This window comes from Zalophus californianus, chromosome 15, assembly GCF_009762305.2.
Source record: "Zalophus californianus isolate mZalCal1 chromosome 15, mZalCal1.pri.v2, whole genome shotgun sequence".
In the NCBI taxonomy this organism is placed as follows: Eukaryota; Metazoa; Chordata; class Mammalia; order Carnivora; family Otariidae; genus Zalophus; species Zalophus californianus.
The window spans coordinates 54,887,605-54,914,171 of record NC_045609.1 but is presented as its reverse complement, the minus strand read 5'-3'; the positions used below and the strand labels follow the sequence as shown (position 1 = coordinate 54,914,171).

At 41.7% G+C, this 26,567-nt stretch overlaps 2 protein-coding genes and 1 pseudogene across 4 annotated transcripts in view; all 3 read right to left on the bottom strand.

Moving 5' to 3' along the window:
• The window catches only part of PLCE1 (phospholipase C epsilon 1), a 338,579-nt gene that overhangs the window by 121,646 nt on the left and 190,366 nt on the right, over nucleotides 1–26,567 (bottom strand). The gene's annotated exons all lie outside the window — the stretch shown is intronic.
• On the bottom strand, nucleotides 8,280–8,703 carry LOC113922901 (annotated as a pseudogene).
• Nucleotides 9,779–10,054, bottom strand: LOC113922909 (small nuclear ribonucleoprotein E-like). Its single transcript, XM_027595301.2, has one exon. The coding sequence runs from the start codon at nucleotides 10,052–10,054 to the stop codon at nucleotides 9,779–9,781; it is 276 nt and encodes a 91-aa protein (XP_027451102.2).

Genomic DNA, 26,567 nt, shown 5'->3' with positions numbered 1-26,567 from the left:
GAGTGAGCCTCATCTCATCTGTATTCTCTCCTTTTGTAAAAGTATCTATTGATAGTCCTAGAATAGGGTCTTTGTTACTTCATTCCATTTTAATAGTGGGATTGAAACCCATGGCTAGGCGTTTACATAAAAAGTTGATATAAGTGAGAGGTTAGCTCCAAACTATCCTGATCCTATTGCAGGGGCCACTTGTGAACCAATTTCTTCTCCTCTTTGCACGATTTTAATAATAATACTTATAATCACTACCACTTCCATGTGGTGGGCCTGTACTTGTGAGAGGGACTCTACTTATCCCTTTTAATCCTCTCAGCCTTATGTGCTGGTACTAATACTGTTCCCATTTTACAGATGAGGAAGCTGAGGTTCAGAGTGGCAGAGCTAGCTTGTCCAAGGTTACACAACCTATAAACTAGGAACGAGCCAAATGAAAAGCCTATGCTTTTAAACTACCATGCTTTATTACTCTCCATGTTCTCTTACGAGCATGAGACCAAAGAGTGAATTCATTATAGCTTTTTAAACTGTATTATAGCCCCAATATCTACCCTGATCTAGTAAGCAAAGAAACTTAACAAAACTACAGTAAGCTCAGCTCAAATAAGGAACATCCCCTTTAGAAACAGAACGCTGGCGTTCTGAAAGTCATAGAGAAGGTGTTACAAGCATGAATTGAATGTCTACGCATGTTCCCGTTCTGTCACCTGTCTAAAATTCCAGGTTTTCTATGATGCACACAACAGGACAGGGTCTCATAGGTTAAAGAGTCTGGAAGGAGAAGGCCTATGAGAGTCCATCCTACAGCTCACTCGTGGCAACAACTAGGTGTCCCAGACGGAGAGTCAAGAGAGTCCAGAGATGCCCCCAAGAAACCTGCTCCCCAAATTGTGGCCACCACCGGAGTGGCCCACGTGCTTTCCCTGGTCCCGGCAGCCTCATCGTGCCAGCTGAGTTGCAGGACCTTCAGAAAATATATCCTCATTAAGCAAATCTTTACGGAGGGCTCTTCACCCCTAAGGAGCTCATACGCCACTGGGCACCGCACTGGCCACTGGGGCATGCAGCGAGGGAGGCAGCCAGCACCCCTGCCCACCCGGCATGATCCGTTCCTTCCCATCCCAGCTGTGATCTCACTCCCATGGGGGCTCTCCTTCACCTCTCCTCACTGAGGCTCTCGACTGAGCTGTGCCAGTTGGCACTGAGGGGCCTGACCGTGTCACAGGCTGTCCCTTTCGTTTTGCCCTTTTCTGACATCAGTGAAGGAATAATGCTATTAAATGTGCTTATACCACCTACTTAACTAGACCACTTTAAGTGCTTAAAGTGTTTAATTAATTTAATCCTACAACAACTCAATGAGGTATATGTGATCATCACCCCATTTTATAGATAAAATGGAAGCACAGAGAGGCACAGTCACTTGCACAGGGTAACACAGCTAGTAAGTTGTGAAGGTGGGATCCCAACTGAGGCAGCCCAGCCCCAGAGCCCATGCCCATAATATTGTCCCCTGCTGGCACAAGTCAGTTCTTGAATGCTGGCATTTCTTGGGGAATCTGTCCTTGGTTCTTCTTGGATCTCTTCTTATGCTATATCTTCTCCCTCAGTGATCCCCTTCACTGACCTGGTTATATCCAACCCCCTCCCAGCTGCTATCTCTGAATATCTAGCTCTTGTCCTGTATATCTAAGAATTAACTGGGCATTTCTAGCTGGAGGGCCCAAAGGTTCTGGAGGCCCACCCTGACCCCAATCCTTAACTCCTCCATCACCTTCCAGCCCCACATCTCATTGACTGCTGAGTGGCCCAGATGTCATCTCCTCCAGGAAGCCTTTCTGAACCCTCACATGGTTAATCCATCCTCTGCCCTAAGCTAACTTTATCACTGTACTGTGACCACTTTGCCCCGGGCTCCTGCCCCTGCAGTATGAGCTTCTTGAAAGCAGGTATTGATTGTTTTACTCATCTATCTCCCGGCACAGGGTCCGGCTCGAGTGGCAGGGGCTAAATAACCTCTTGTTCTGAGACAAGCACAAGGCACAGCCGCCACAGCAGCTGGCTCCCTGCTGGTGCTGCCGTTCTCAGAAGAACGTCCAAGCACCTGAATGCCAGGGTACCTGGGGGCTGCGGTAGGGGAAGGGAGGCTGACAGCCACCACCCGCCCCCCAACCCCGCCATCAGCTTGCTCTTCATCCAAGAAGCTCAAGAGGCCAGTGCTGGGGAAGGATACCCAGGGAGCTGTGACATAGAAGGCCTATGGGTAATTTGGCCCATGACTGGAAGATTCCACTTTCCTTGAGATAATTGGGCATCAGAGAGTGAGGGTAGTGGTGACCTTCTCATCTGCTCTGGAATTGGCTGGGCTCGTTCTCAGGTGCCTCAAGTGATGGACTTGAGGGGGGACAGGAAGGGGCCCCCCTGATTACTTAAGTCCCCTGGCTGGGGAAGTCATTGTCCATAGGCCATCCTGCTTGGGAAAAGGAGGAGAGTGAAGGCTGTCTTTCAGGGCCACTGAGCAAGTCCAGAGGTTCTGAGACATGCTGTGAGCCACTCTGGGCCCCAGCAGGTGGACACTTGTCACAGGAAAGTAAAAGTAAGCCCAGCAAGTCACTCTTTCACTTGTAGGGCCCAACAGCAAAGGTTTGCCAACAGCAATGAAAATGGTGAGCCCAGAACAGCAGACTAATAATGAAACTAACACTAATGATCAAGCAGGAAGGAGGGAATGGAAGGGAATAAAATGGTTTGCATGTGTTGGCATATGTTCCCCTGAAGATAAATCTGTGTGAAGAAAAAAAGGATGTTGGCATCCCACCAAGATCAATTACATCCTGGCCAAGCTGGACACTGTTGCATATAATAGATCATTAAGGAGGTAATTCAATCTGCTGTCTGTGCAGTACATGTGTGGAGGGGTGAGCTTCTGTGAATGAAACTTGTTAGGGAATAAATTTGATGAAAACCAGAATTCTGTCTCTTTGACTTCCCTGTTCTAAAGGAGGGCAGGGGAGCGATGGGAGAAGACAGGATGGGGAGCCAGAGAAATGCAGGATCATTTCTTGGCCCTGCTTTTTACTAGTTCTATGACCTTGAGCAAGTTTCCTTCCTTCCTTGAGACTCAACTGCTCATCCATAAAATGGGAATAATAAATGTCCTATATCATAAGGGGAGTGGTGACTAATAAAAGAGACAATGTATGTTAAGGGCCCTAGTGCTTAGAGCACAGCACATACTCAATATATGTCAACTAATACTGATAATTTTAAAAAATAATAAGCAATTTCCTTTTCAAGATATAGTCTTTGTGGAAACATTGTTGGCCTTTTTCTTACAGTGCTGGCTTCCCTTCTCTGCTTAGCAGAGAGGAACTTCCTAAGGATTAAACCCTCAGAAAGAATGAGCCTTCAGTTCTTTTAAAGAGAACAGAAAGAAGAGGCAGAGGAAAGGTGGAAATGAAGCAAGAGAAAAAATTCAGAAAAAACATATCAATAGAGGGTCTAAGGAATGTTGGAGGTGAATGGAAAACAGGTGGTGGGGAAAGGGGGCAGGGCGGGGACTGTGTGAGGAAGTGAGGACGCATGGGTATGGCTTGGTTCCAGGGGAAGTGCTGGGAAAAATAACAGTGAATCACAAATAGGTCCTAGAAGGGGGCCCTGAGAAGCTCGGGCCCCCTGTCCGGGAAACATCATGTACACAAACCGAAATGACACTTGATTCAGACTGGGATTAAACAGCAGCATGAGACGTTGGCCATTTCAATATCTTTCTTATTCGGTGAAAAGGAGGTCATCTTTTCTGGGGAAAGAACAGATTCCAATTCAGAATAAAACTCAACAGAATCGTATGTGTAAGGCAAAAATTCTAGGATGCTCAGCACGGGATAAAATTACTCCGTGTGCCTCACCAACCACCTAACCTATAAAAATAAACAATGAATGTCCTGCCTCGATATCATGTAACTGGCTGAAAAGTAACTGCCTGGTAGAGCAAAGAACTTAAGACTGACAGCTGAGAGCAGGGAAATTCAGCTAGGGAAGGCAGACAACTGCCCTGTGGCCTGGCCTATGCTCCCAAGCTGCACTTGACACTTCATTTGTCTTGTTTGTTGACTGGCATGCTTATTCCTGTGCCTGTCCCTCTGCAGCTTTAGATTTTGAAATCCTGGCTGCTGGACAGCTGATCTGCCAATTTTGAATTACTGCCACGTGTTCTGCATACAGTAGGTGCTTAATAAATATTCTAGCAGCGGTAGTTATCCCTTTCTGCTCTGAAGACCCAGATAGAGATAGGTCAGTAATGTTTGGGGGCAATGTTTCCTAAACTCTGTTCCAGGGACATGTCCTACCAGATGTTAAAGTATTTTGTGAAGAAGGTATCTGGGGCTATATAAGTTTGGAAAATGCTAGGATAAATTAAGATTTCTTCACTGGCAGGATTTCTTGGAGCTTTATTTTTTTTTCTAAGATTTTATTTATTTATTTATTTATTTATTTATTTATTTATTTATTTATTTATTTATTTAGAGAGACACAGTGAGGGAGGGAACACAAGCAGGGGAGTGGGAGAGGGAGAAGCGAGCTTCCCGTGGAGCAGGGAGCCCGATACAGGGCTCGATCCCAGGACACTGGGATCATGACCTGAGCCAAAGGCAGATGCTTAATGACTGAGCCACCCAGGCGCCCCTCTTGGAGCTTTAAATACGCTAATGCACATGGTGAATCTCCAAGAAGGAGCTAATGTTTGGAGTTTCCCAAATTCTTTTGGCCATGCAATTTTTTTTCCCCCAAAGGAACACTTACATTTAGAAAGTCCCTGGAATAGTGGCACTGGGTTCCTCCAAACTCCTTATCCTGAAGTGAACATAGCCAGAGGCTCATCTCCACTGGCAATCCTGGAGACCTCTCTTTGCATCTGTCCAACCCAAGAACACATCCTTTCATCTCTAGAAACTGCATGGTGTGAGTGGACTTTGAAGGGTAGAAATAGTCAGAAATGGCAGCATAGGATTTTCTAACTGGTGTCATAAATTTGGAATCAATGTATCATTGGAAGAATTCTAAAGCCAAGACACAGGAAGATTTTTCTTATAATCCAAAATGAGATTAAAGCACACGGGCAACTCTGATTTCATAGCCAAGGCTGTGATGAGGAAAGAGCTGAGCAGACACGTGGTTTTAGACATCTGGTTCTACTACATAATACGGCAGCTAATAAATCAAAAGACCTTAGAGGTTATTTAGCCCATTTCCTTTATTTTTTAGATGAAGAACCCCAAGAAGGAGAGGGGTGAGGTGACTTGTCCAAGGTCACCCAGCTAGTCAGTGGCAGTGCCAGGGCTAGACCTCAAGTCTCCTGACCTCAGGGCATCCTAGAGTCATGGCCTGCTGGGCTTCCGTTATCTCTGTGAAGAAGATCGGATGCACGGCCACCCCTCCCTGCCGCCTTCTGTCCTACTCTCCCTCCATCTGTGGGGCCTCAGAGGCAGCCTCACTTGAGTGAAGAAGTTGACGGTGAGGAAAAAGCGAGCTGGCAGCTGCAGGAATTGCTAAAGACGCTGACTCAGGGGGCCTGAGAGATGGTGGCAGCGCATCCTTGTTGGGCAAAACTTGGAGAGGAGGAACAAAAGGGAGAAGAGTCAGGGCAATGAAACAAGAGTGGCTAGCCCCGGGCCTGCCATATCACAGCCCTTACCAGCAGCCCCCTGCCTGCAGAATTTCACACGCACTGCGGCGGCCTGAACTCTCCCCCTTCCAGCCGCTCTCCGGCTGTGCCCTGCAGACCCGCTCCAAAAGGGGAAGGGTCTAGGGGAGTGGAGATCTGAGGCAGAAGGAAAACGGGAGCAAGAACACATTAAAGTTGATGTGGCTGCTATTTGTCTTTACTGCAGATGGCAAGAGAGGTCGAAGGAAGAGCCAAGAAGCCTCCTCTGTTTCCTGGAGGAGAGGAGGTATCAGCAGGAAGAGACTTTCCAGAAAAATCCTTCCAGGATCTGTTTTGGGAAGGGAAGAAGGCGGCTGCTCAGCGGTGACAGCAGGGGACAATGGGTTGGGGACCCTGACTCACAGCTCAAGGGCACAAATCCCAGGACAGCAGCTGCAGAAACTCAAAACACTGGACGTGGGGAAGTTGATGTGAGCTTCAGATCAGCAGAAGAGGGGATTTATTTTGGAGATGGGGGCCATGAGGCTGGGAGGACTTGGGATTTCGCCGAGTGGGCTGAAGTTAGATCCTGCTCCTTGTCATCAGGAGAGTTAGTGAAAGAAGTTTAAGAGTGCTGACAGCTTTTGAGGGTGTGTTGACAGTCTCTATAAAAGTGAATGACCTGTCTGGGGTCGGTAATTTGAGGGTTACGTGGCACTGTGGCAAGAGGGGGTGGGGGCCCAACACCAGCCTTGCTTTTCCTATAGAGAGGGGCTGAGTCTTCACTCCAGAGGAGTAAAGATGTGTTCAGTTTCTGGCTCAAGAAATCTCTTTAGAGAAATATTTACTTGCAAAGCACCTAGGGTGTTGATGACAGAGACTAAAAAGTAAAAAAAAAAAAAAAAAAAAAAAAAACAAAACAACCAAAACCATACTGTTCAAGTATTAGAAAGTGACACATTTCATACCAAAAAACCAAAGCAAACCAAACCAAAACAAGATCATGTTTTGGGGATGCTGACTGGACAAATAATCTTTACTAGATGCAGTGCGGTCAGCCTGAGCCTGTGTTTGAGGTCAGAGGCGCTGTTTTCGAGTCTCAACTCTAACATTTACTAACCAACCGTGTGGTACTGGGCCAATTACTTAGTCTCTCTTCTTTTGTGCCTTCAGTTTAAAACAGGCCTATGAGCCACACCTACCTTACAGAATTGCAGGATTAAAGGAGATAAAGGAGGTAAGTGCTTTGTATATTCATAAGCCCAGTGGAAAGGTTAGCCAAGTTTACTAATATTAATGGGCATGTATCCAGTGATTTGGTTTTGTGAGGTACCTACATTGAATGTGGCATTTCTTTGAAATTAGAAATTACAACTTTTTTTAATGTCTTATGTTTCCCTCCTGACTTCTCTCCTCCATGGTAGGACTGGGGAGCATCATGTCTGAGACTCATGCACAGAATATGCCTACAATACACCTAGCCTCACTCTTTAAAATCTATATTTTTATATCTTTCCTGAAATTCTGCAGGCAGGGAAGAAATTAATCAAAGAAGATGCTTTTTATGTCCACAGATAAATTGACAGATGCTAGTAAGAGAGTAAAAGCATATTTTGCTATGAATTGATGAGAATTCAGTGTATAATATAAAACCAAGAATATCTGAAAATGAGATATTTTCACATAAGGGTGGGACTAAAAGATTTCTTTCTATTTTCTCCTAATTTTCTAAGTGCTGGAAAATACAATCAGAAACTTAAATGGTTTACTCAAATATTTTTCTGAAACAAAAAAAATTGGTATGCATAAACTTTTAAAAACTCTAAATGAATAGACTTCTATCAAATATATCTAACACCTATAGTGTATAAACTCCTAAAAGTTTCCTAAAAATGCTGGACATGTTTTAGCACTTTAATGATAAAACCCAGATGTCTCGTTTTACATGCCCTAGAAGAAAAGAAACACACAACCTTACAAAGAACACTCACCATTTTAAATCTGATTAAACTCTATGCCAAAGAAGGACTGGAAAGAGTATGATGTTTCTACAAACAATCTTTTAAAAAGTATTTTTCAAATGCACTTAAATGTTCTTGAAAACTGAAATGTGAGCCACCAATATTTATTTACATTCCACCCGTGCATTGGAATATTAGTTTGGGGTCATGTCTCAGTGCTTGGAGGCATCCTGGTGATTATTAGCTTGATTATTCAATCTGTGTTTCGAGGCCCATGAGGAATGAACCCCGTTTTGGTCACTTGTATATGACACCATCATTCAGAGCCCAGTGGTTCCTCATGTGGCTCCATATCAGACCAACCCTTGAGAGTTCCTTAAAAATATCCAATCGCAGACTTTACCACTTACCATCTAATTCAGTGTATGGGGTAGGGAGGTAGGAACCTGTCCTTTTGAAAAGTTTTCCTAAGTGATTCTGATAAAGCCTAGGAACTGCTGATCAAGGGCCCTGGCCATTCTCAAACTTAAATGTGCACAGGAAGCACTGGGGATTTTGTTAACATGTAGGTCCTGATTCAGTAGGTGTGGGGTGTGGGTGCATGGGGGCGGAAATAATAGTCTGCATTTTTTTTTAAATACTGAAAAAAGTTAACAGTTTATTATAATTTATTTTATTTAACAATCTAGGAAGTTACAGCCATCAGCAGTTCCAGTGCAATTTCAGGTGCAACTGGGAATTCAGGAATCTCTGTGGAGCTGTTAGTGTAGCGAACCTTGTAGGTAAAATACATGCATACTTTTGGGTAGCACATTTGAAGGAATCTCTCTAAAATTGACTTCATTAATTTCGTTCTCAGCAAATTGACCTGGGCCACTCAACATGGCTTTTATTGTTCCAGATGTTAGTGCATGTTCTCTTTTTACAATAAATTCATGATCATCTGAAGATATCAATTTGACATACATGGCATCAGGGCCTTCACAGCCACCATAGGTTTTCTCTTCTCCATCCATTATGTTCTTATGAAATTCTACTTTACTTCCACAGGAACTTTAGTAGTTTCTTGTCAGCCCTGCAGCCACTGCAGCCACCGCACTGGGTCCCCGTGCACCGCCACAGCCCCTACTCCAGGGCTGCTCCCCCACCCCCCAATAGTCTGCATTTCTAACAAGCTCCCAGATGATGCTGATGCTGCTGGTCTGGGGAACCACACATGCATTGTGTGTGTGTGTGTGTGTGTGTGTGTGTGTGTGTGTGTGTGTGTGTGTGTGAGAGAGAGAGAGAGAGAGAGAGAGAGAGAGAGAGAGATCTTTTAATGGTAGAAGGATAAAGAGTACCCAGTAGAATAATATAGAATAATAAATGAATCAACTATAGCTACATACATCACCAAGAATCTTAATTTTCAACTGCCTGTAGCATGTCACACCGACCTCCTTACTGTTCCTTGAATGTGCTAGGTATGTGTTCTACCTCCACCCTATCTCCACAGGACATTTGCACTTACTGTTCCCTCTGCCTGGATTGCTCTTCCTGCATATATCCAGACAGCTCACTCCCTCAACCCCTTCCGGTCTTTACTTAGATACTAGGGTCCCAGTGAGCCTTCCCTCACCGTCCTACTTAAGCTTACAATAGCCACCCCTCCCCAACACTCCCCATCCCTCTTCCCTGCTTTATTTTCTCCCTAATGCTTATCATTCCATACTTTTTACTTATTTTTCTTATTCTCTGTCTCCACCTAACTAGAATGTAACCCCTGTCAGTAGAGAATTGTCTTTTCTTTTCCTCCTTTTTTTATTTTTCATTTTTTAAAAAGATTTTATTTATTTAGTTGACAGAGAGAGACACAGCGAGAGAGGGAACACAAGCAGGGGGAGTGGGAAAGGGAGAAGCAGGCTTCCCGTGGAGCAGGGAGCCCTATGCAGGGCTCGATCCCAGGACACTGGGATCATGACCTGAGCCAAAGGCAGATGCTTAACGACTGAGCCACCCAGCTGCGCCCCCCCTTTTTAATAAAAACAATGCCACAGCATTTATTATCCTCTGGTAATAACATAAAGGTAATCAAAACAATACGAACAAATGTTTTAGAACTACACTCCCAACAAAGGACATCTAAAAAAACAAACTACATGGCCTTCTCAAGAATTTCTCACTTCATTGATCATTTCTAGTTGGAGACACTTTGGAGCAGAGTAATATTATCTCCTTTTAGCATGATCCAACCCAATTGTTTTCTTGACTTTGTTTTAGAATGAATCTCTTCAGCATCATCTAATATGAGGTTCATGTACTCATCAAAACCAATGATACAGCCCACTATTCGCATGTTCACTTGCTCATAAAGCCACACCTGAATTCGAGATCTATTTTGCAAGTATCTGAAGATGAGGTTACACTGAACCATCACCTTCTGCACTTTTTGGTCCTGGCCACGGTACGCCATGGTGGAAGCCAACAAAGACCACACGCTACCTCAGAAAGCAACTTCCGGAATCGAGAATTTTGTTTTTTCACTGCAGGATGTCCAAAGCCTAGAACAGTGCCTGGCACACAGTAGGCATTCGAGCAGTATTTCTGGGGGAATGACTGAATGAACAATTGAATGATATTCCAAGAGTGGCCTCAGGAAGCAAACGAAAACATCAGCTGAGTGATAACAGGAGGAAGGACTCATTCCCGTTATGTTGGATCAGAAGAGGCACTCCCGGCCATCTGCCTCTGACCTAGAACTCTGGTTGACAGATGAACCCATTTAGGAATCTGGGGGATGCATTTGGGGGCTGCTCATCCTGAAAGGGGCCTTTGGAGGCTGCCCTACTCACAACAAAGTGTTTTAAAGAAGCCACAGTACATTCGTTTCCTAGTCGAGGCAGCCAGATGGCAACTTCGCCTCCAGACTCTCGCAGGCTAGTGCTCGCTTCCATTTCTATTTCTTATTTCATCATTCAACAAATATTTGTGGAGCAATGTCTAAGTGACAGGACCACACTAGGGCTTCGTGTTTTAAACAGAACTTTTCAAATCTACTTGCGTGCAACTGTATTTTCACTCTCTCTCCCTCCCTCCTTTCCCTCCTTCCCTTCCCTCCCCTCCCCAAGGCCCCTGGTTTAATCTCTATTATTCTGAGTAATACATGTTTGTTGTAAAAAGAAAAATCCAGTAATACAGCATTCTGTACAGTAGAAAATGAAATTCCCTTCCTCCATCCCTTGATATGGGTCACCATGGTAATAAAGTTTCTCAGCCCTCCCCGCAGGGAGATGTCCCCACATTCCCTGGGGAATAGGAAGGTGGTGCAAGTGGAATGTTCACAAACCTTAATTACTTATATATATGAAGGGACTTGCCAAGAATCTCAATTGTCAACTGTCTGTAGCCAGCCTATCACACCTGTCAAAAGCTTGGCTGAGTCAAGTGGTATTTGAGAAAGATACCCTAAGGGTCATAACAGGCATTCATTCCTTATGTTTTCTTTTTTCTTTTTTTATTTCTAAAGATTTTATTTATTTGACAGAGAGAGAGACAGTGAGAGGGAACACAAACGGGGAGTGGGAGAGGGAGAAACAGGCTTCCCGTGGAGCAGGGAACCTGATGCGGGGCTTGATCCTAGGACCCTGGGATCATGACCTGAGCCAAAGGCAGACGCTTAACGACTGAGCCACCCAGGCGCCCCCATTCCTTAGATTTTCTAAGCTCGCCCTATGCCAAGTAAGACCTTTGGTGAGCAATACACCTGGACCAGATTATCTTAGCCATCTACATGGATATCTTTAGAGAGCTATGTTTTTTCATGATGTCCTTTTATTGAGGGTCCATATAAAATATGGCCAGAGAAAGACTGTTTCCAATGTTTTTGTCCTGTAAGCTGCTCTTGAAGACTATCCATTGTCTATAGGACACAGAAAACAATTCCTCCCAGGGCTGAGCCTGGATTTTCTGACAATCTGGTAGGTTGCTGCTTTTTTCCTTTCTTCCTCTTCTTCTTTCTGTTCCCTCCATTCCACATTCCTTTTTCAGATAATGAGAACAATATAACGCATCACATCTCTCTTTTTGTCTAGGCTACCAGGAAGCTCTGACCAATTTTTGAATCAATGGCATCAAGTTTCCTTTGGCCTAGGCATTCTTGCCCACATCATTCCAACCTCTCTTGCTTGATTCTAGACTTTTTGCTCCACTGTTTTTAAAAGCCTCTTGAGGTTTTTGTTTTTTGTTTTTTTCAAAGAGGAGGAGATAAATGATACATTAACAAACAGTCCAATGGTGACATTTTACAATTTACAGGTAAGGAAAATAAGGTCCAGAGAGGCTGACTTCGCTAAGAGCCACAAACAGCTGGTTAGGGAAGCTTTCAGACTAAAACCTCAGGGTTCCCACCCTTCCTACTATCCTATATTGTTTCAAATTAAACATTAATATTTCTTCTTCCTTCATATGTTGTGGATATTCACTCAGCTTGATTTTCTTTGTGTTCCGCTTTTGGAAAGAGAAGCTACAGCTGGGTTCTGTGTGATTTTTCCCCACTCATCAAGTCAATGCCTCAGGTTGGCAGGGTCCAGGAGGGAGGGAGATACCTTCTCACATCTTTTCTGTCTACAGAGGACCACCTCCAGCAGTCTACCAAATTCACTTGGGACTTCAGACATAATAATGGGAATATGTACAAAATACCTTTAGGAAACCAAGTATTTCTGAGTATGACATTTTTGTTGTGGAGTGTGGGATCCGCAGAAAGGACAGAATGAGTTTAATGCAAGCTGAAAAACTCTACACGTTGAAGTTTAAATTATAGAAGTTTATACTCCCAAAGCAGGTATGATCAATTGGATTAAAAATAATAATTTCTGCCTGAAACATTAATATGAAAGTAAAAAATCCTATTGGTACTTTGATGTTTCCTTGTATGGAAAAAAGATGGCAAGTCTAAAGATGGGTCTGGGACTGCTAATTTGGATAAATATTCAGGGTAGACTGACAGGTATCCATAAGTGATGTGCAGGAGCGGGAGTAACAAGTCAGGGGGAACAGAGTGTGTGTGACAACAGCTCTCCCATATACCAGCTGTGTGGACTCAGACAGGTTGTCCAAGTCTGTTGAGTCTCAGTGTTCCCATCTATAAAATGGGAACCACAGTAACTACACTCCAGGACTGTGCAGAGGATGGAATAAGGCCACACGTGTGGAATACACAGTGTGATGCCGACTTAGGGGCTCAGCTAACTGTGGATGTTACCATGTCTGAGTCAGGCTACAGCAGCTATCATAGCCAGTCACTAACTATTCCACTTAACCAACTAGGCAGGAATCATACAGAAAAGCCTGAGAGGACACAGTAGTCCTGGAAGGAAGTGAAGTACCTGGGTACATTTAGCTGAGGACAAACTTAACTCCCTGGGGGTGGAGGCAGCTGCAGACAGGACAGTTTTCAGACTGCAATTGTGATAAGCCAGACTTATGTTAGGATAAATCAAATCCATGAAGAAACTCCGTACCTGGTAATTGTCTAACTCTGCAGGACTTCTAGAGTGTGTAGTTGCAAGTTTTCCTCACCTTGTCATCACGTCCTAAATGGCCAGCTTAGCATATAATAAGCCAAAGTGCCCCTAGAGAGTAATCCTGGGGAAAGACCTCAGTCCTACGGTCAGAGCCCAAGGAGAAGAAATCCTAGCAAATGAGTGGTTGGCAGCCCTGAATCTTGGGGGGTGGGGTGGAGGAGCATCAGCCTCTTTGGGGGCGGGGGGTGATGGTGAAGTTCTTGGCTCAGTTTCATCACAGACAGTGATTTGGATCTGAATGTAAAAACATCTGCCAGAAACTTTCTGTTATAGGAAGCTCACTAGAAAGCAATGAAAGATTAAACTGCTGCATATCCTTTAAAGGTATCACTATTATCTTAGGGGAGAAAGAAGACTTGCAGCCAAGAATAAATTAAGTTGAAAAAAGGAATATAGGAGTTTTCCTTTGGTATAAAACATCTTAATGGACTGACCCAGATGGTCCAGATGTTTTTAAGTGGACATATTCTACATGCCACAGTCACATTATAAAATATAGAGTTCCGTAACATTTTAAGTTGATCTTATTTGTATAGTTGCTCTTATTTGTTAATTTGAAAAGTGAAACTAAATAACATTTTAGAGAACAAACAAAAATCAAGCTGGATTTTGTTTTTAACTTGGCAGAAAGAGTGGCCTTTGATTTTGTGTCTGATAGTCTGAATAACTATCTGCTGGACTTTTATTTATTTATTTTACCAATTCTTTCTCCATCTTTCTTTAAAAGTTTAAAAGGAAATGCCTCCCAAATATCTATAGTCATCTTTTTGGGGGGTATCTCAATGAGCAACAATAAAAAAATCATAATAAATGTTTCATTTGAAGTTCACACAATTTATGTAATAAAACCTTTGAAAGAACATATGTAAAATTTCATCAATATTGAACTGAAATTCCTCAGGGAATATTTTCAGTGAGGCAAAGTGTTCTATATAAACAAATGAAATTTTGCATCTTTCTAGTTCTTATTTTGCAAGGCGATAACTTTTTTTAAAGTCAATTTTTATTATTTTAGAATATTTTTAGATTTCCAAAAAATGATAGTACAGAGAATTCCCATACACCCAGCTCCCAATTTTCTCCTTTTATTAACATCTTAAGTTAGTATAGTACATTTGTCACAATTAATAAAACAAATTGGTATGTTATTATTAACTAAATTCTATATTCATTTTTTTCTGAGTTTTTACCTAATTTAGTCTTTTTCCAGAATCCTGTCCAGAATATCATATTGTGTTTAATCATTGTTTCCTTAGGCTCCTCTTGACTGTGACAGCTTCTCAGACTCCTTATTTTTATTTTTTTAGATAAAGAGAGAGAGCAAGAGCCCAAATGCACATGGGGTGGGAGGGACGGGGCAGGGCAGAGGGAGAGGGCAAGAGAGAATCTTAAGCAGACTCCACGCCCAGTGCAGACTCCAACTTGGGGTGCGATCTCACAACCCTGAGATCATGACCTGAGCTGAAACCACGAGTTGGGCACTTAACCAACTGAGCCATCCAGATGCACTTCAGACTCCTGATTTTTAATGACCTTGGTTATGACACATACCGGTCAGGCGTTTTGTAGAATATCCTTAGTTGGGATTTGTCTGATGTTTTTCTCATGATTAGACTGGTGTTAAGGGTTTGTGGAAGGAAGACCACAGAGGCAACGTGCCATTCTCATTATATCTCATCGAGGGCACATGTTATCAACATGACTTATGCCTGTTGATGTTAACCTTGATCACCTGGCTGAGGCAGTGTTAGCTTACTTCCCTCCCTGTAAAATTACTCATTTTTCCTCCTTTTTCATACTGTGCCCTTTGGAGGGAAGTCACTATATGCAGCTCACACTGAAGGGGCGGGAGATATGCCAAACCTTCCAGAGGGCGGAATTTCTAGAATAAGTTATTTGGAATTCTTTCGCATAGGAGATTTGTTTACAGTTAGCCTGTGAACAACATAGGGGTTAGGGCTGCTGATCCTGCCCCACCCCCCTCAAAAATCCTCATAGAACTTCTGACTGCCCCAAAACTTAGCTACCTATAGCCTACTGTTGACCAGAAGCCTTACTGATAATAGTGGAATTAATACATATTTTGTATATGTATTATATACTGTATTCTTAAACAAAACTAGAGAAAAGAACATGTTTTTAAGACAATTATAAGAAAGAGAAAACAAATTTACAGTATTGCATTGCATTTATTGATAAAAGTCCACACAGAAGCGAACATGTGTGGTTCAAGGATCAACTGTATTCCCACTTATTTACCCAGTCCCTTACTTTTACCAGAATAGACTCATGAATATTTATCATATACTTCGGGCTATGTTGAGAGTTTAGCTCCTACTCCATGATATTATTGCCTCAGCATCCATTTTGTGGGGCCAAGCAACCCATGGGGGCCTTGAACTGATACTAGCTTCTCCTGAAGCAGTACCCTGCGTAAGAGCCCTCAGAGTCACAAGTAAATATGAGTTCTGGATATGACTTCCTGAAAGACCCTTGTGACAAATACTCTCCCTTGCCACCCAGGGCTGCCCCTTGTATAAGACCCCTCAGAAGCCTACTGTAGCCCCGCTCTTTTTGGTTTGAACTGACCAATCCAGCTTTAGCCCAGTAACCCCAAAGCATTCCTCTGCGGACCCTAATAAAGGCATGTGCCCCACATCCTGCCTCTCTCTCTGCCTGTAGCCTGCCTTGACTTCCCACAGTGGCCCTTATAGGCAAGCCATGTTCCTCCTCTAGCATCTGTGGGTAGTAACCTTCTCTAGTTCACTTTCCCTTGTGGCCTTTTGTTGAAATACAGGACACCCCAGAGTTCTACTTAACAAATGATCATTTAACAAAATCACAACAGGCTATAATCTAATACTACTTTATTTTGTTCAAATTGTTTTAGCTTTGACCATTGGGACATTTCTCAGTTGCCTCCTGTCCTTTTCAACATACCCCACCCTGGTGGGTTTTTGACTATTTCCTTACATTCTAACACTACCAGACACTCCAGGTTCATCTTAGATATCTCCTGTCCCAGTCTTAGAATGAACTATTTCTCTAAGGAACCCAGGTTCCTTTTTATTGGAAAAAGGTATTAGATACCAAGATCTGGGGATCAGATGTGTTTATTGCTACTGGGGTGTCAGCTGCTTCTAGGTCCCCTCAGATGACAGAGCAAGGAAATGTATGTATGTATACTGACCAGTGAATACATACATATCTCTACACGTTTCCACATGTAACCATCTGTATATTACGGTAAGTATTAGTTCATACTAATGTCAAGGAAAAAACCTTTGCTTGTTTCTTACGCCTTTCTCTCTCTAGCATGGAATAAAAGTAAATTTCAATAGTTGGAAAATGTTGAAGAGATTACTTCTATTGTCAGTTTTCCTACCCACTCCTCTCATCCCTACTGCTGTGGGACATTTTAGAGAGCCAGTCTTCTCAGTTGCTTTAGCTGTCCTAAATGCCTTGCCCTGGGGACACTGCCTGGTTGAAGCCTGCATGTAGTTCTCCCACAGCACATCACACTATCTGTCCTGCTGACTTCCATCACATAGGGTCATTTTTCTTTACAAAGCTGACTCACACTTGATGATTTACATCTTGGTCATTTATCTGCTTCTGTGAAAATTTCAAAACCTAGAGCCAAGACAAACTCTACAATGCATCTAAGGCAAACCCCTTGCTGCTTTAGACGTGCCATAACTCACTTTGTCTGCCAAGATGGAGAGGGAAAAATGAAACATTTAGCTCATGTGGGAAACAATTTTATATGTAAGTGGGCATGATCGTGATCATCGGATGCAGCAGCATCTACTTGGCTACAGCACTTCACAGTTTACAAAGCACTTCTACTTATGCAGTTTCACTTTTATTTCGATAGAACGGTCCTGAGATATTAAGGCAGTGTTTGCTCTTTCATTTACAGAAGAAAAAAAACTGGAGTTTGTGACAAGAGGATATGGAGCAACTGGAACTCTCACATATTGCTGGGAATGCCAAAAGATAGAGACACTTTGCACATCACTTTGCAAAGGAGTTTAGTATTTACCCAAGAGGAATGAAACCTATATTTACCTGAGAATATTTTTAGTGGCTTAATTCATAATCACAAAAAACCCTGAAAATAACCCAAATGTCTCTCAATTGATGAATAATAAGCTATGATAGATATACGTACAATGGAATGCTACTCAAAAAAAATTACTCATGTATGAAAAAACAATGATGAATTTCCAACGCATCCTGCTAAATGAAAAAAACCCAAGCTCAAAAGTCTATCCACCACTTTAAGATTCCATTTAAATGACATTCTGGAAAAAAGCAAAATGATAAAGAGAGGAATCAGATCAATATTCCCAGAGGTCTGCAGTCAGGGGAAGAGACTGACTACAAAGGAACAACGGGAACTTTTGGAATGAGAGAAATATTCTCTATCTTGATTGTGGTGGTCGTTACACAATTGTATGCATTTGTTAAAATTCAAATGGTACACCAAAATGGGTGAATTCTACTGTAGGTAAATTATACTTCAATTTTAAAAAGGAAGCATGAAAATTGAAAGGGGAAGGTGGTGGAAAGGAAAGTTTAAAGAAGCTTAGTTACCAACTAAGCAAGTTGGGCATAGTCACCAAATGGAACCAGAAATTGAACCAGGTCTTCTACCTTCAAGTCCAGAGCTTTTCTATTAAGACTGGACACATTTCTAGAAAAGAACTGATTTTCAGTCTTCCCTGCTTATGGACACAAACTCAGAATGGGAATCCTAAATGCTGACCCCTCTCTTCTTCTTCACACTTGGAAGTAGAGCTCTCTCACTTTCCTTCCTAGGACACACGTTGATCCTTAAGGATTTGGAATGACAATAGCCAACATATGAAGGATGAGACTACATCTTAATGTCATGCCTCATTGTCAGAAATGTTGCAAGAAAGGATTTGAGTGGAGGATTTCTCCAAAGAAGATATACAATATAAGCACATGAAAAGATGCTCAACATTAGTAGTCAGTTAGGTAAATCAAATCAAAACCATAATGAGCTACCACTTCATACCTACTAGGATGGCTATAAGCAAAAAAGAATAGAGCAAGTGTCAGCAAGAATGGGGAGAAACCAGAACCCTCATCTGTTACTGATGAGAGTGTAAGATGGTACAGCCACCTTGGAACACAGTTTGGCAAATCCTCAAAATGCTGAACAGTGTGTTACCATATAACCCAGCAATTCCACTCTAGGTATATACCCAAGAGAAATGAAAACACACATCCATACAAAAATACATGAATGTTCATAAGAGCATTCTTTATAATAACCAAAAAGTGGGAACAACCCTAATGTCAATCAACTGATGAATAAACAAAATGAGGTATGCCATACAATGGAATATTATTTGGCAATCAGTATTGATCCATGCTATAACATGGATCAAACTTAAAAACATAAGGTTAAGTCAAATAAATGGATAAAATCTTTAAAAAAAAGTTAAAAAAAACAAAAACATAAGGTTAAGTGAAAGAAATGATGTACAAATGACCCCATCTTATATGATTCCTTTTGTGTGAAATGTCCAGAATAAGCAAGTCCACAGGAACAGAGAATAGATTAGTGGTTTCCAGGGCCTAGTTAGTGAGGAATAAAAAACAACTGCTAATAGGTGTGGGTTTCTTTTTGGAGAAATGAACATGTTCTAAAGTTATAGCGATGATTATACAAATCTATGAATATACTAAAAAGCCACTGAAGTTTACGCTCTATTTTTTATTATAAATTTTTCTTTTTTTAAAAATTTTAATTCCAATGTTGTTAACATCCAGTGTTATATTAGTTTCAGGTGTACAATATAGTGATTCAACGGTTCCATATATTACTCAGTGGTTATTTGAACTGTATACTTTAAGCGTATGCATGTATGGCATACGGATTATATCTCAATGAAACTTTTATAAAAATTATACTGAAAACAACAAACACAAAAGAAGTGTTGCCAGGACTAGAGAAAACAGCCAGGAAGGAGGACTGAGCACTCTGGCCAGGCAGTCCCACCTAATTAAGCCTGAGTGGGGCCCTTTCTCCCTAAATCTCTCTCATAAAAGGCAGGCTATCGATCCTCCCCTCCCATCTTAAAAAGTTTTCCCTCATCTGAGCTGGGAGTGCAGTTGCTTCTCCTTTGGTGGCTCTGCCCAGCTGTAATAATCAGGCTGAAGATGGACTGGGTTAGAAATCATCACCTCAAAGGAAGGAAGAGAACACTTCATGCCAAAATATATTGCAATAACAGAACCCTCAGTGTCACTCCCACCCCACAGAACCCAAGCCCCCTGAGCCCACAGCCTTGGCTGTTGACCAGCCCACTCAGTTCCTCCCTCTTCCTTCCCTCAAAATAGGGGTATAGGAAGCGGGTAGTGCATATAGGATATTCTAGATTCAGTATTACATTCAATTCACCTGACACATTAAGCATCAGAGGATTATAATAACAATAGATGGCATTTCTTGATCATAACAATCTTACCTAGAGGGAAGTGTTATCCTCATTTGACAGATGGGCAAAAGGAGGCTTAGAAAGATTTAGAAACTTAGGTCATGTAAACAGTATAGCTGGGATTCCAACTTGGGGAGGTCAGACTCCAGAGCTCAAGTTCTAAGGGGCTGTTAGAGATCATCTGGTCTCATCCCTTATCTTAATGGTCAGAAAATGATGTGCCCAGGCTACAGGACTTATTCAATATGACAGGACTGGCTAGAGGCAAAGCAAAGATTCCAGACTCATGATCTTATTAAAAGTCGCCTTGGTCTTTTTTTTAGATTCATGGTACAGATATGGAAGAAATTCCCTGAAATCAGAGTCTCACATCCATAGTCCAGAGTTATCTAACTTAGGTTCTAAAATCATCCCAAGCAGATGGTATGTATTGTTTTCTCAAGGGTTTCTAAGAAAGATATTCTCAAAATCTTCAGGGAGTTATACTGCTGAAAAATGTCCTCCTCCTCGCCCCTCCCTGCCCCCCCAACTAGTTTCATTTTCCCAAGAGAAAAGGGAATCATTGGATATGGTGCTCTCCTCAAACATGTCATGTCATGTCCCTCCTCTTCCCAAAATAAATAAACAAATAAATAAAGACCCCAATTCTTAGGGTGACATTCTCAGACCCAAACTTCTATTCCCATCATCTCTCATTGTGTCCCTTTACACAGGCACTTCTTTCCTGTTAGTTGGATCTCCAGGGTTGGGACATTTAGTCCCTAAATCACCAAGTCCAAGAACTAGAAGAGCCTTTGTGGAACTGGACTAGTCCGTTACCCTTTCTCTTTGACTGTGATTCTCACCTTGGTGAGGAGAGTGAGGACAGTTTTGGCCAGGATTGGGGCAGGGCAGGTAGGGGAGAGAACATGTAATGTTTTAAAAATGTATATTCAATATTATAAATGGTTTTATTCATGCTACTAATTATATTTGGAAATTCCAAAATCGCATTAGATGTTCACATGAGGGTTTTTTAAAAAAACATTTTGAAAGAAGACAAGAGTTGAAAATGTTAGAAAACTTTAGATGCAGTTTCTCTGTTCTATGAATCCAGATATAGAGAGTGGAACCCAACCCTAATATCAGTATCTCTATCTGCCACCTTTGTAATCATTCAAGAGCCCACCTAGGTGTGCTGAACTGTTCAAAATGAGGACCATTTCCCCAAACTTCTTGAGAGCTTGTAAGCAGTGATTTTAAAATGTTACAGAATTGGAAGGAAAAATTTCTCATCTGTTCTAAAAGTAAGTAATCCAGAGTTATTAGTTTTCTAGTATCATTATCTTCACATTAGTTATTTATTGACTTCTGGAGTCTGGGTCAATCACTGTGGCAAACATATTTCCCTAAAATTACCTCTTTTAATTCCTGAAATGACCCTATTTGTTAGGTGGGTGTCATTAGCACCATTTTATAGAAGAGACAGAGGTATCGAATGGTTAAGAAAGTTGCTTGGGGTCACAAAGATAGTAAGCAGTACAACAGGGATTCCAACTCAAGTCTCAGAGCCCATGCTCTCATCCAAGCTGCCATCTTGTGCACCATGTGAATGGTGTGGTGTCTCTGTTACTTCCCACAGAGTGCAACATGCAACAGTAACTCGTCCAGGCTGACGAATGTGAAAGGGGCATGCAGGGATCAATGGGGGAGAAAACTGGACAGGTAGGTCATAGAGCCCCTTGTATGTGGCTAAGATGTCTGCATTCTATTTGCTTGGCAATAAGGAGCGCCTCAAAAATGAAGAGCAGACAGCTATGCCTTAGTAGTGTCACGGGGACAAGGAACAAATGTGGAAGCCAAATGGATGAATGTGGACTTTGTTCATAGGTGTCACATAATTCCCTGGGAAAGGATGCAACCCTATTAGCCAAAGTAGGATATTTGGTTCTGTGTGGGTTTTTATTAGCAGAATATCCCTCACTGGCATAGACAATAGTCACTTATATTGGACTACATAATAGGTATCTTGCCTTGTTTGGAATAGGAATAGAAACTTAAGTCCCTTTGTCTGGCTTGAAATTCTACTGAAATAACTTTATGCCTCAAAGTAGTATGAAGTAAACATTTTTATAACTGTTACAAGATGTTAATAAGGAAATCACATTGTAAGAAGCAATAAAAAAAAATGTACTTTAAAAAAAGATAGTTTCATACCACACTTTCCATGGATTTAGCCTGCTTATTTCATCCATTGGTGGGGGACCAATCTTTTGAGAGCCTAGCAGGGAAGCCCGCCTTATGTTTATTCTGCAGTAGAGAGAATTAGTTTCAGCTCACTTGCAGAAGTGGATTTCAGAGGAAGGGATTTGACAAAGTTGTTAAACTCAGTGGAGGCAGAAGAGGAAAACTGGGCTGATTATGTATCTGAGCACTGTCACTTTGAAATTCATTCTGGCCCCCAGAGTATAAATACACTTCAGTATTTTTGTTAGGATTGCCAGAAAATCAGCAAGTGTTCACTTTCTTTGGCCAACAAAAGCATGACTCTCTGCACAAAAATTTTCTGCACATTTATAAACAAGAACATTTAGAAAATCCCCTCTTGCTGAGAGATATGACAACAGATATATTTAACTGAGCCATAAAATAAAGCAGATACTGAGAATACCAGTAGGTTTATCAAGCACAGGAAAAGTTTTTATGTCTCTCTTCTGACACAAACTTATACACGTCTTCCTATCCCCCCACAAATACCTTCCCTGTCCTGAGCTGGCCTGATGAGCCATCAGCCAGGTTTCTACCTTTGTTTTCTGTCAGACTTCTCCAATAAGTATACACAATCCAATTTCTACATTTTCTCACCACGGAACCTTGGTTTTCCAGCAGGCTATTTCCAGCAGCCCTGAAGGCTATTGCTATGGTGGTCTCCAAGTGACCCATGACCTCCCACCCAAATCTAAGGCAAAAATTTTTCTCCCTCACAGGATCTCCCAGTTGAAACGAGGCCACTAGATGATCTCAAACCTTTTGGCAAACTTGTTCTGTAAAGAGTCTGATGATAAATATTTTAGGCTCTGTGAGCCATTCAATCTTGCCACAATACTCAGCCTCGCCATTACAGTGCCAAAGCAGCCATAGACAATATGTAAACTAATGAGTATGGCTGTGTTCCAATAACATTTTATTTAGGGACATTGAAATTTGAATTGCATCACCTAATATTATTTCACAAAATATTATTCTTTTGATTTTTAAAAAATTATTTAAAAAATGTAAAAAGCATTCTTAGCTCATGAGCTGCACAAAAAAAGGTGGTGGAATGGATTTAGCCCCTGTGCCATTATTTGATCTAGGTCAATCTTCCAACCCAAACCAGGAGTTTCTTCCCAGCTTTGCAGCCAGTCAGCCAGGCTCTGTATGGACTTTTTCCCATCAGAAGAGGCTCACTACCTCAGAGGCAGCCTGCTCTAAGGCTGAGATGAAATGACTAGATCTGGTTCTGCCTGCTGACATCACAAAGAATAAGTCAACTTCCAACATTGTGGTAACACTTCAAATAATGAAAAGTACCTATTCTGACCACCTGTGAAGTCTCCCATCTTGGGACAATAGTCCAGGTTTCCATTGTTGCTTACACAGCGTTTTTTAGTTTTCTCTCTGCTCTGGTCTGTAGAAATCCTTCTGCAAATCTGGCCTCAGACTACACTTCAGGTGTGCCCAGTTTAGGGGACAGGTTAGTAAGGCCATTGCATTCTGTGATCTGCTTGCCATCGTGGACTCTGTAATGCACTTCTGAACTTCCCTGGCTCAGGATAATGTGATACTTATTTTTGAAATTCTTCCCCCTTGGTCTTCATCACCCATGCTGCCTGATTCTCATGGGAGGCCCACATTCTCCTTCTCCTTGGAGCCTTTTATCTGCCACAACAGTGGGTGTTACCAAAGCTGGATCCTTGGAGTCTGTGATCTCTCTCACACTTGACATCTTAGAAAACAGATGAATTCTCATGACTCAGCCATCCCTTCTATTGGGATTATTCTCAAATTGTATCTGCAGCTTCAATCTCCTCATATGTGAGCTCCAGGTTCTCACCTCCCATACCATTAAAGACCTTACTTTACTCTTATCCTAAAACCTTCATGCCTCAAAGTAAGTATCTCCTCACGGGATGATGATAATAATGGTGATAATAGCAGCAAGAGTAGAAATAATAATTAACATTTGTTGGGCATCTACAACTGTGCCAGGCACTATGTTGAGCTAAGGATTCATTATCTTACTTAACTTTCACAACAACCCATGAGGAAACTACTCCTAGCTCCTTTTTATAAGTGGGGAAATAGGCTCAGAGAAGCAAAGTAATTCAGCCAAATCCACTGTGCTAATAAGTAACAGGGTTAGGATCTGAACCTTTGTATGTCTGAATCAGAGCATCTGCACTTGACCATCATGGATGGACTTTGTTACTGCCCAGATGATGTCACAGGTGCCCCATGTCTTCCAAACGCCCTGCCCAGAAAACTTGAAGTCAGTCTTGACCCTTCCCTGAATTTAGCCTTCCTACCCTACTAGTCACTATACTACTAGGTTTCTTTTTCTAAACAATTGGGCGCCATTTTCTCCTTTTGTGCTCACCAGCATCTTACACCAGGTCCCTCGTCATCATTCCCCGTTGTTTACAGCAACCCTCCTGATGGGTCTCCTCTCCTGGTATCATGCATGATCCTGCCCAGAATATGTTTGATCAAGCTGCTTCTCTCATTTGAAAGGTTCTCCCTGCCGTCCACCTCTTTGCCATTCATTCACTCGACCAACCTTGGAACTGTCTAGTCCTTACTGATCCAGAACCCTCATCCCATGGGGGGAAGGGAGGAGGGGAGGCTAGAACATATGTCAACTATCATGTAATTTAAATATTTTACATGCTTACTTCCTTTTCTGCTCCTTCTCCAGCTTTTGAGGGATCTGTGGCTAAACTGCTTTCGGAGGCTGAGGCATTAAGGCCCAGGCCCTCTTCCTCCCTGTATGACAGAGTTTTCCAAAGCATGTTCTATAATGGGTACCAGGCACTCAGTATTCAAATATGTTAGTGAAATACTGCATTCTGAGAGTCTCAATACACATTAGCATAATGAATGACCTGAGAAGTCCTGCAATGAAAAAAAAAAAACAACCCACCTTCATTATCATTGTTTGTCCAGCATGTGGCATATGTGTTAGGTCATTTTTCCACAGAATGCATACATCCCAAACAATGCACTGTGGGAGATACAACACTTGGTTACCCCCCAAATCCCTCAAACAACCATTTTGTTGCCCCATTTCTTTATTCATGGTATCGCTCATGATAAATGTTTGTTGTGCAACTAGATGCATAGTTCTATATGTAAAGCTATATAACAGAGAGTTTGGGCTTTGGGGTCATAAAAGCCTGAGTTTCATCACGGCTTGGCCACTTTCTAGTTATGTGATATTGGGCAATTTATGTAGCCTCTCAGGTTTCTTATTTGTAAAATAAAGCAATAATTCCCATCTATCAGGATTGTATGAAAGCTAAATGTAAAGTGTGTATGTAAAGTGTTTGGCACAGTGCCCAGTGTAAGAATTAGCAGTGGCTACATTATTAATTTCTCTATCATCATCATCATCATCATTACCATTATCACCATAACCCTCATCACCATGATCACCATCACCATCATCCTCATCATCACCATCATCATCACCATGATCACCGTCACCCTCATCATCACCATCATCATCATGATCACCATCATCATCATCATGATCACCATCATCCTTATCACCACCATCATCATCACCATATCACCATCACTATCATCATTATCATCATCACCATCACCATCATTATCATCTAAATAAATGGGAAAAAAATTAGACATCCTCAATTAGCTAACTGACAAATTAACCACATTTTTTTCTTTCCCTTTGAGAGGATAATTTGACTTATATATCAAGGATGTGTCTTGGTTTTAGGAAATTATTTCATGCAGTATCTTAAATTATACCAAGAGACAAAATGAGAAGCCTCTGTTGGATGATTGCAGAATTAAGGAAATTCACATTTAGCTTAAAAACACTCTGCAAAGAGGGGATTAATGGTGTAAGGCCAACCTGATGAGCATTCTAATGATGTGCCATTGGGCTTCCTACTAATTCTTATTTGGTTTGACATTTTTACTAACAATTTGAATAAATATACATGAGAAACATGTATCAAGCCTGAGTATGAAATAAATTGGAAATAGTTAGCTAACTCAATATATAACTAAATTAATAGTAAAACTTTTACCCCAAAATGCCCCAAAAAGATAAAATGTAGTAAAAGATTACATCCATGCAAGAAAACAACAAACAAAACAATCTATGCACAGAGAAGAGATGAACTTGGCCATTTGCATGCTAAAAGTCTAGGGGTTTTAGTTGACCTTCAGGTGGGCTAATAATTAGACACAGCTTATAGAAAAAAATAATCAAATTAGCAGGCATTCAGAGCAGGAAAATGACCTAATTGCAAGAAGGGAGAGTCTCAGTGTTCAGAACAGACTAGGGAGCTTCATTTTTAAGAGGGATATTGAAAAATGCTATGTTTTGACAATATGGGGAATGTCCAGCCTCAAGAGAACCAAACAAAGACAATTTCTATTCGTCCCAGGGAATGACAGGTGGAATTTATAAGGAGGCGGATTTCAGTTTGATTTAAGGAAGAATTTTAAAACAAATTGAGCTCCATCAACATAACAGGCTCATTAAAATGGAGTGAACTCTGAAAGTTTTTAGCAAAAGCTGGGTAAGAATCTACAAGGGAGAGATTCCTACATTTGGTGGATGACAGAGGTATGTAACATAACCTCTGAAAACTCATCAGTGATAATGTTTATAGTTGTGTCTGGCAAAAGCCTTCCCAACCTCCAAGGCTCT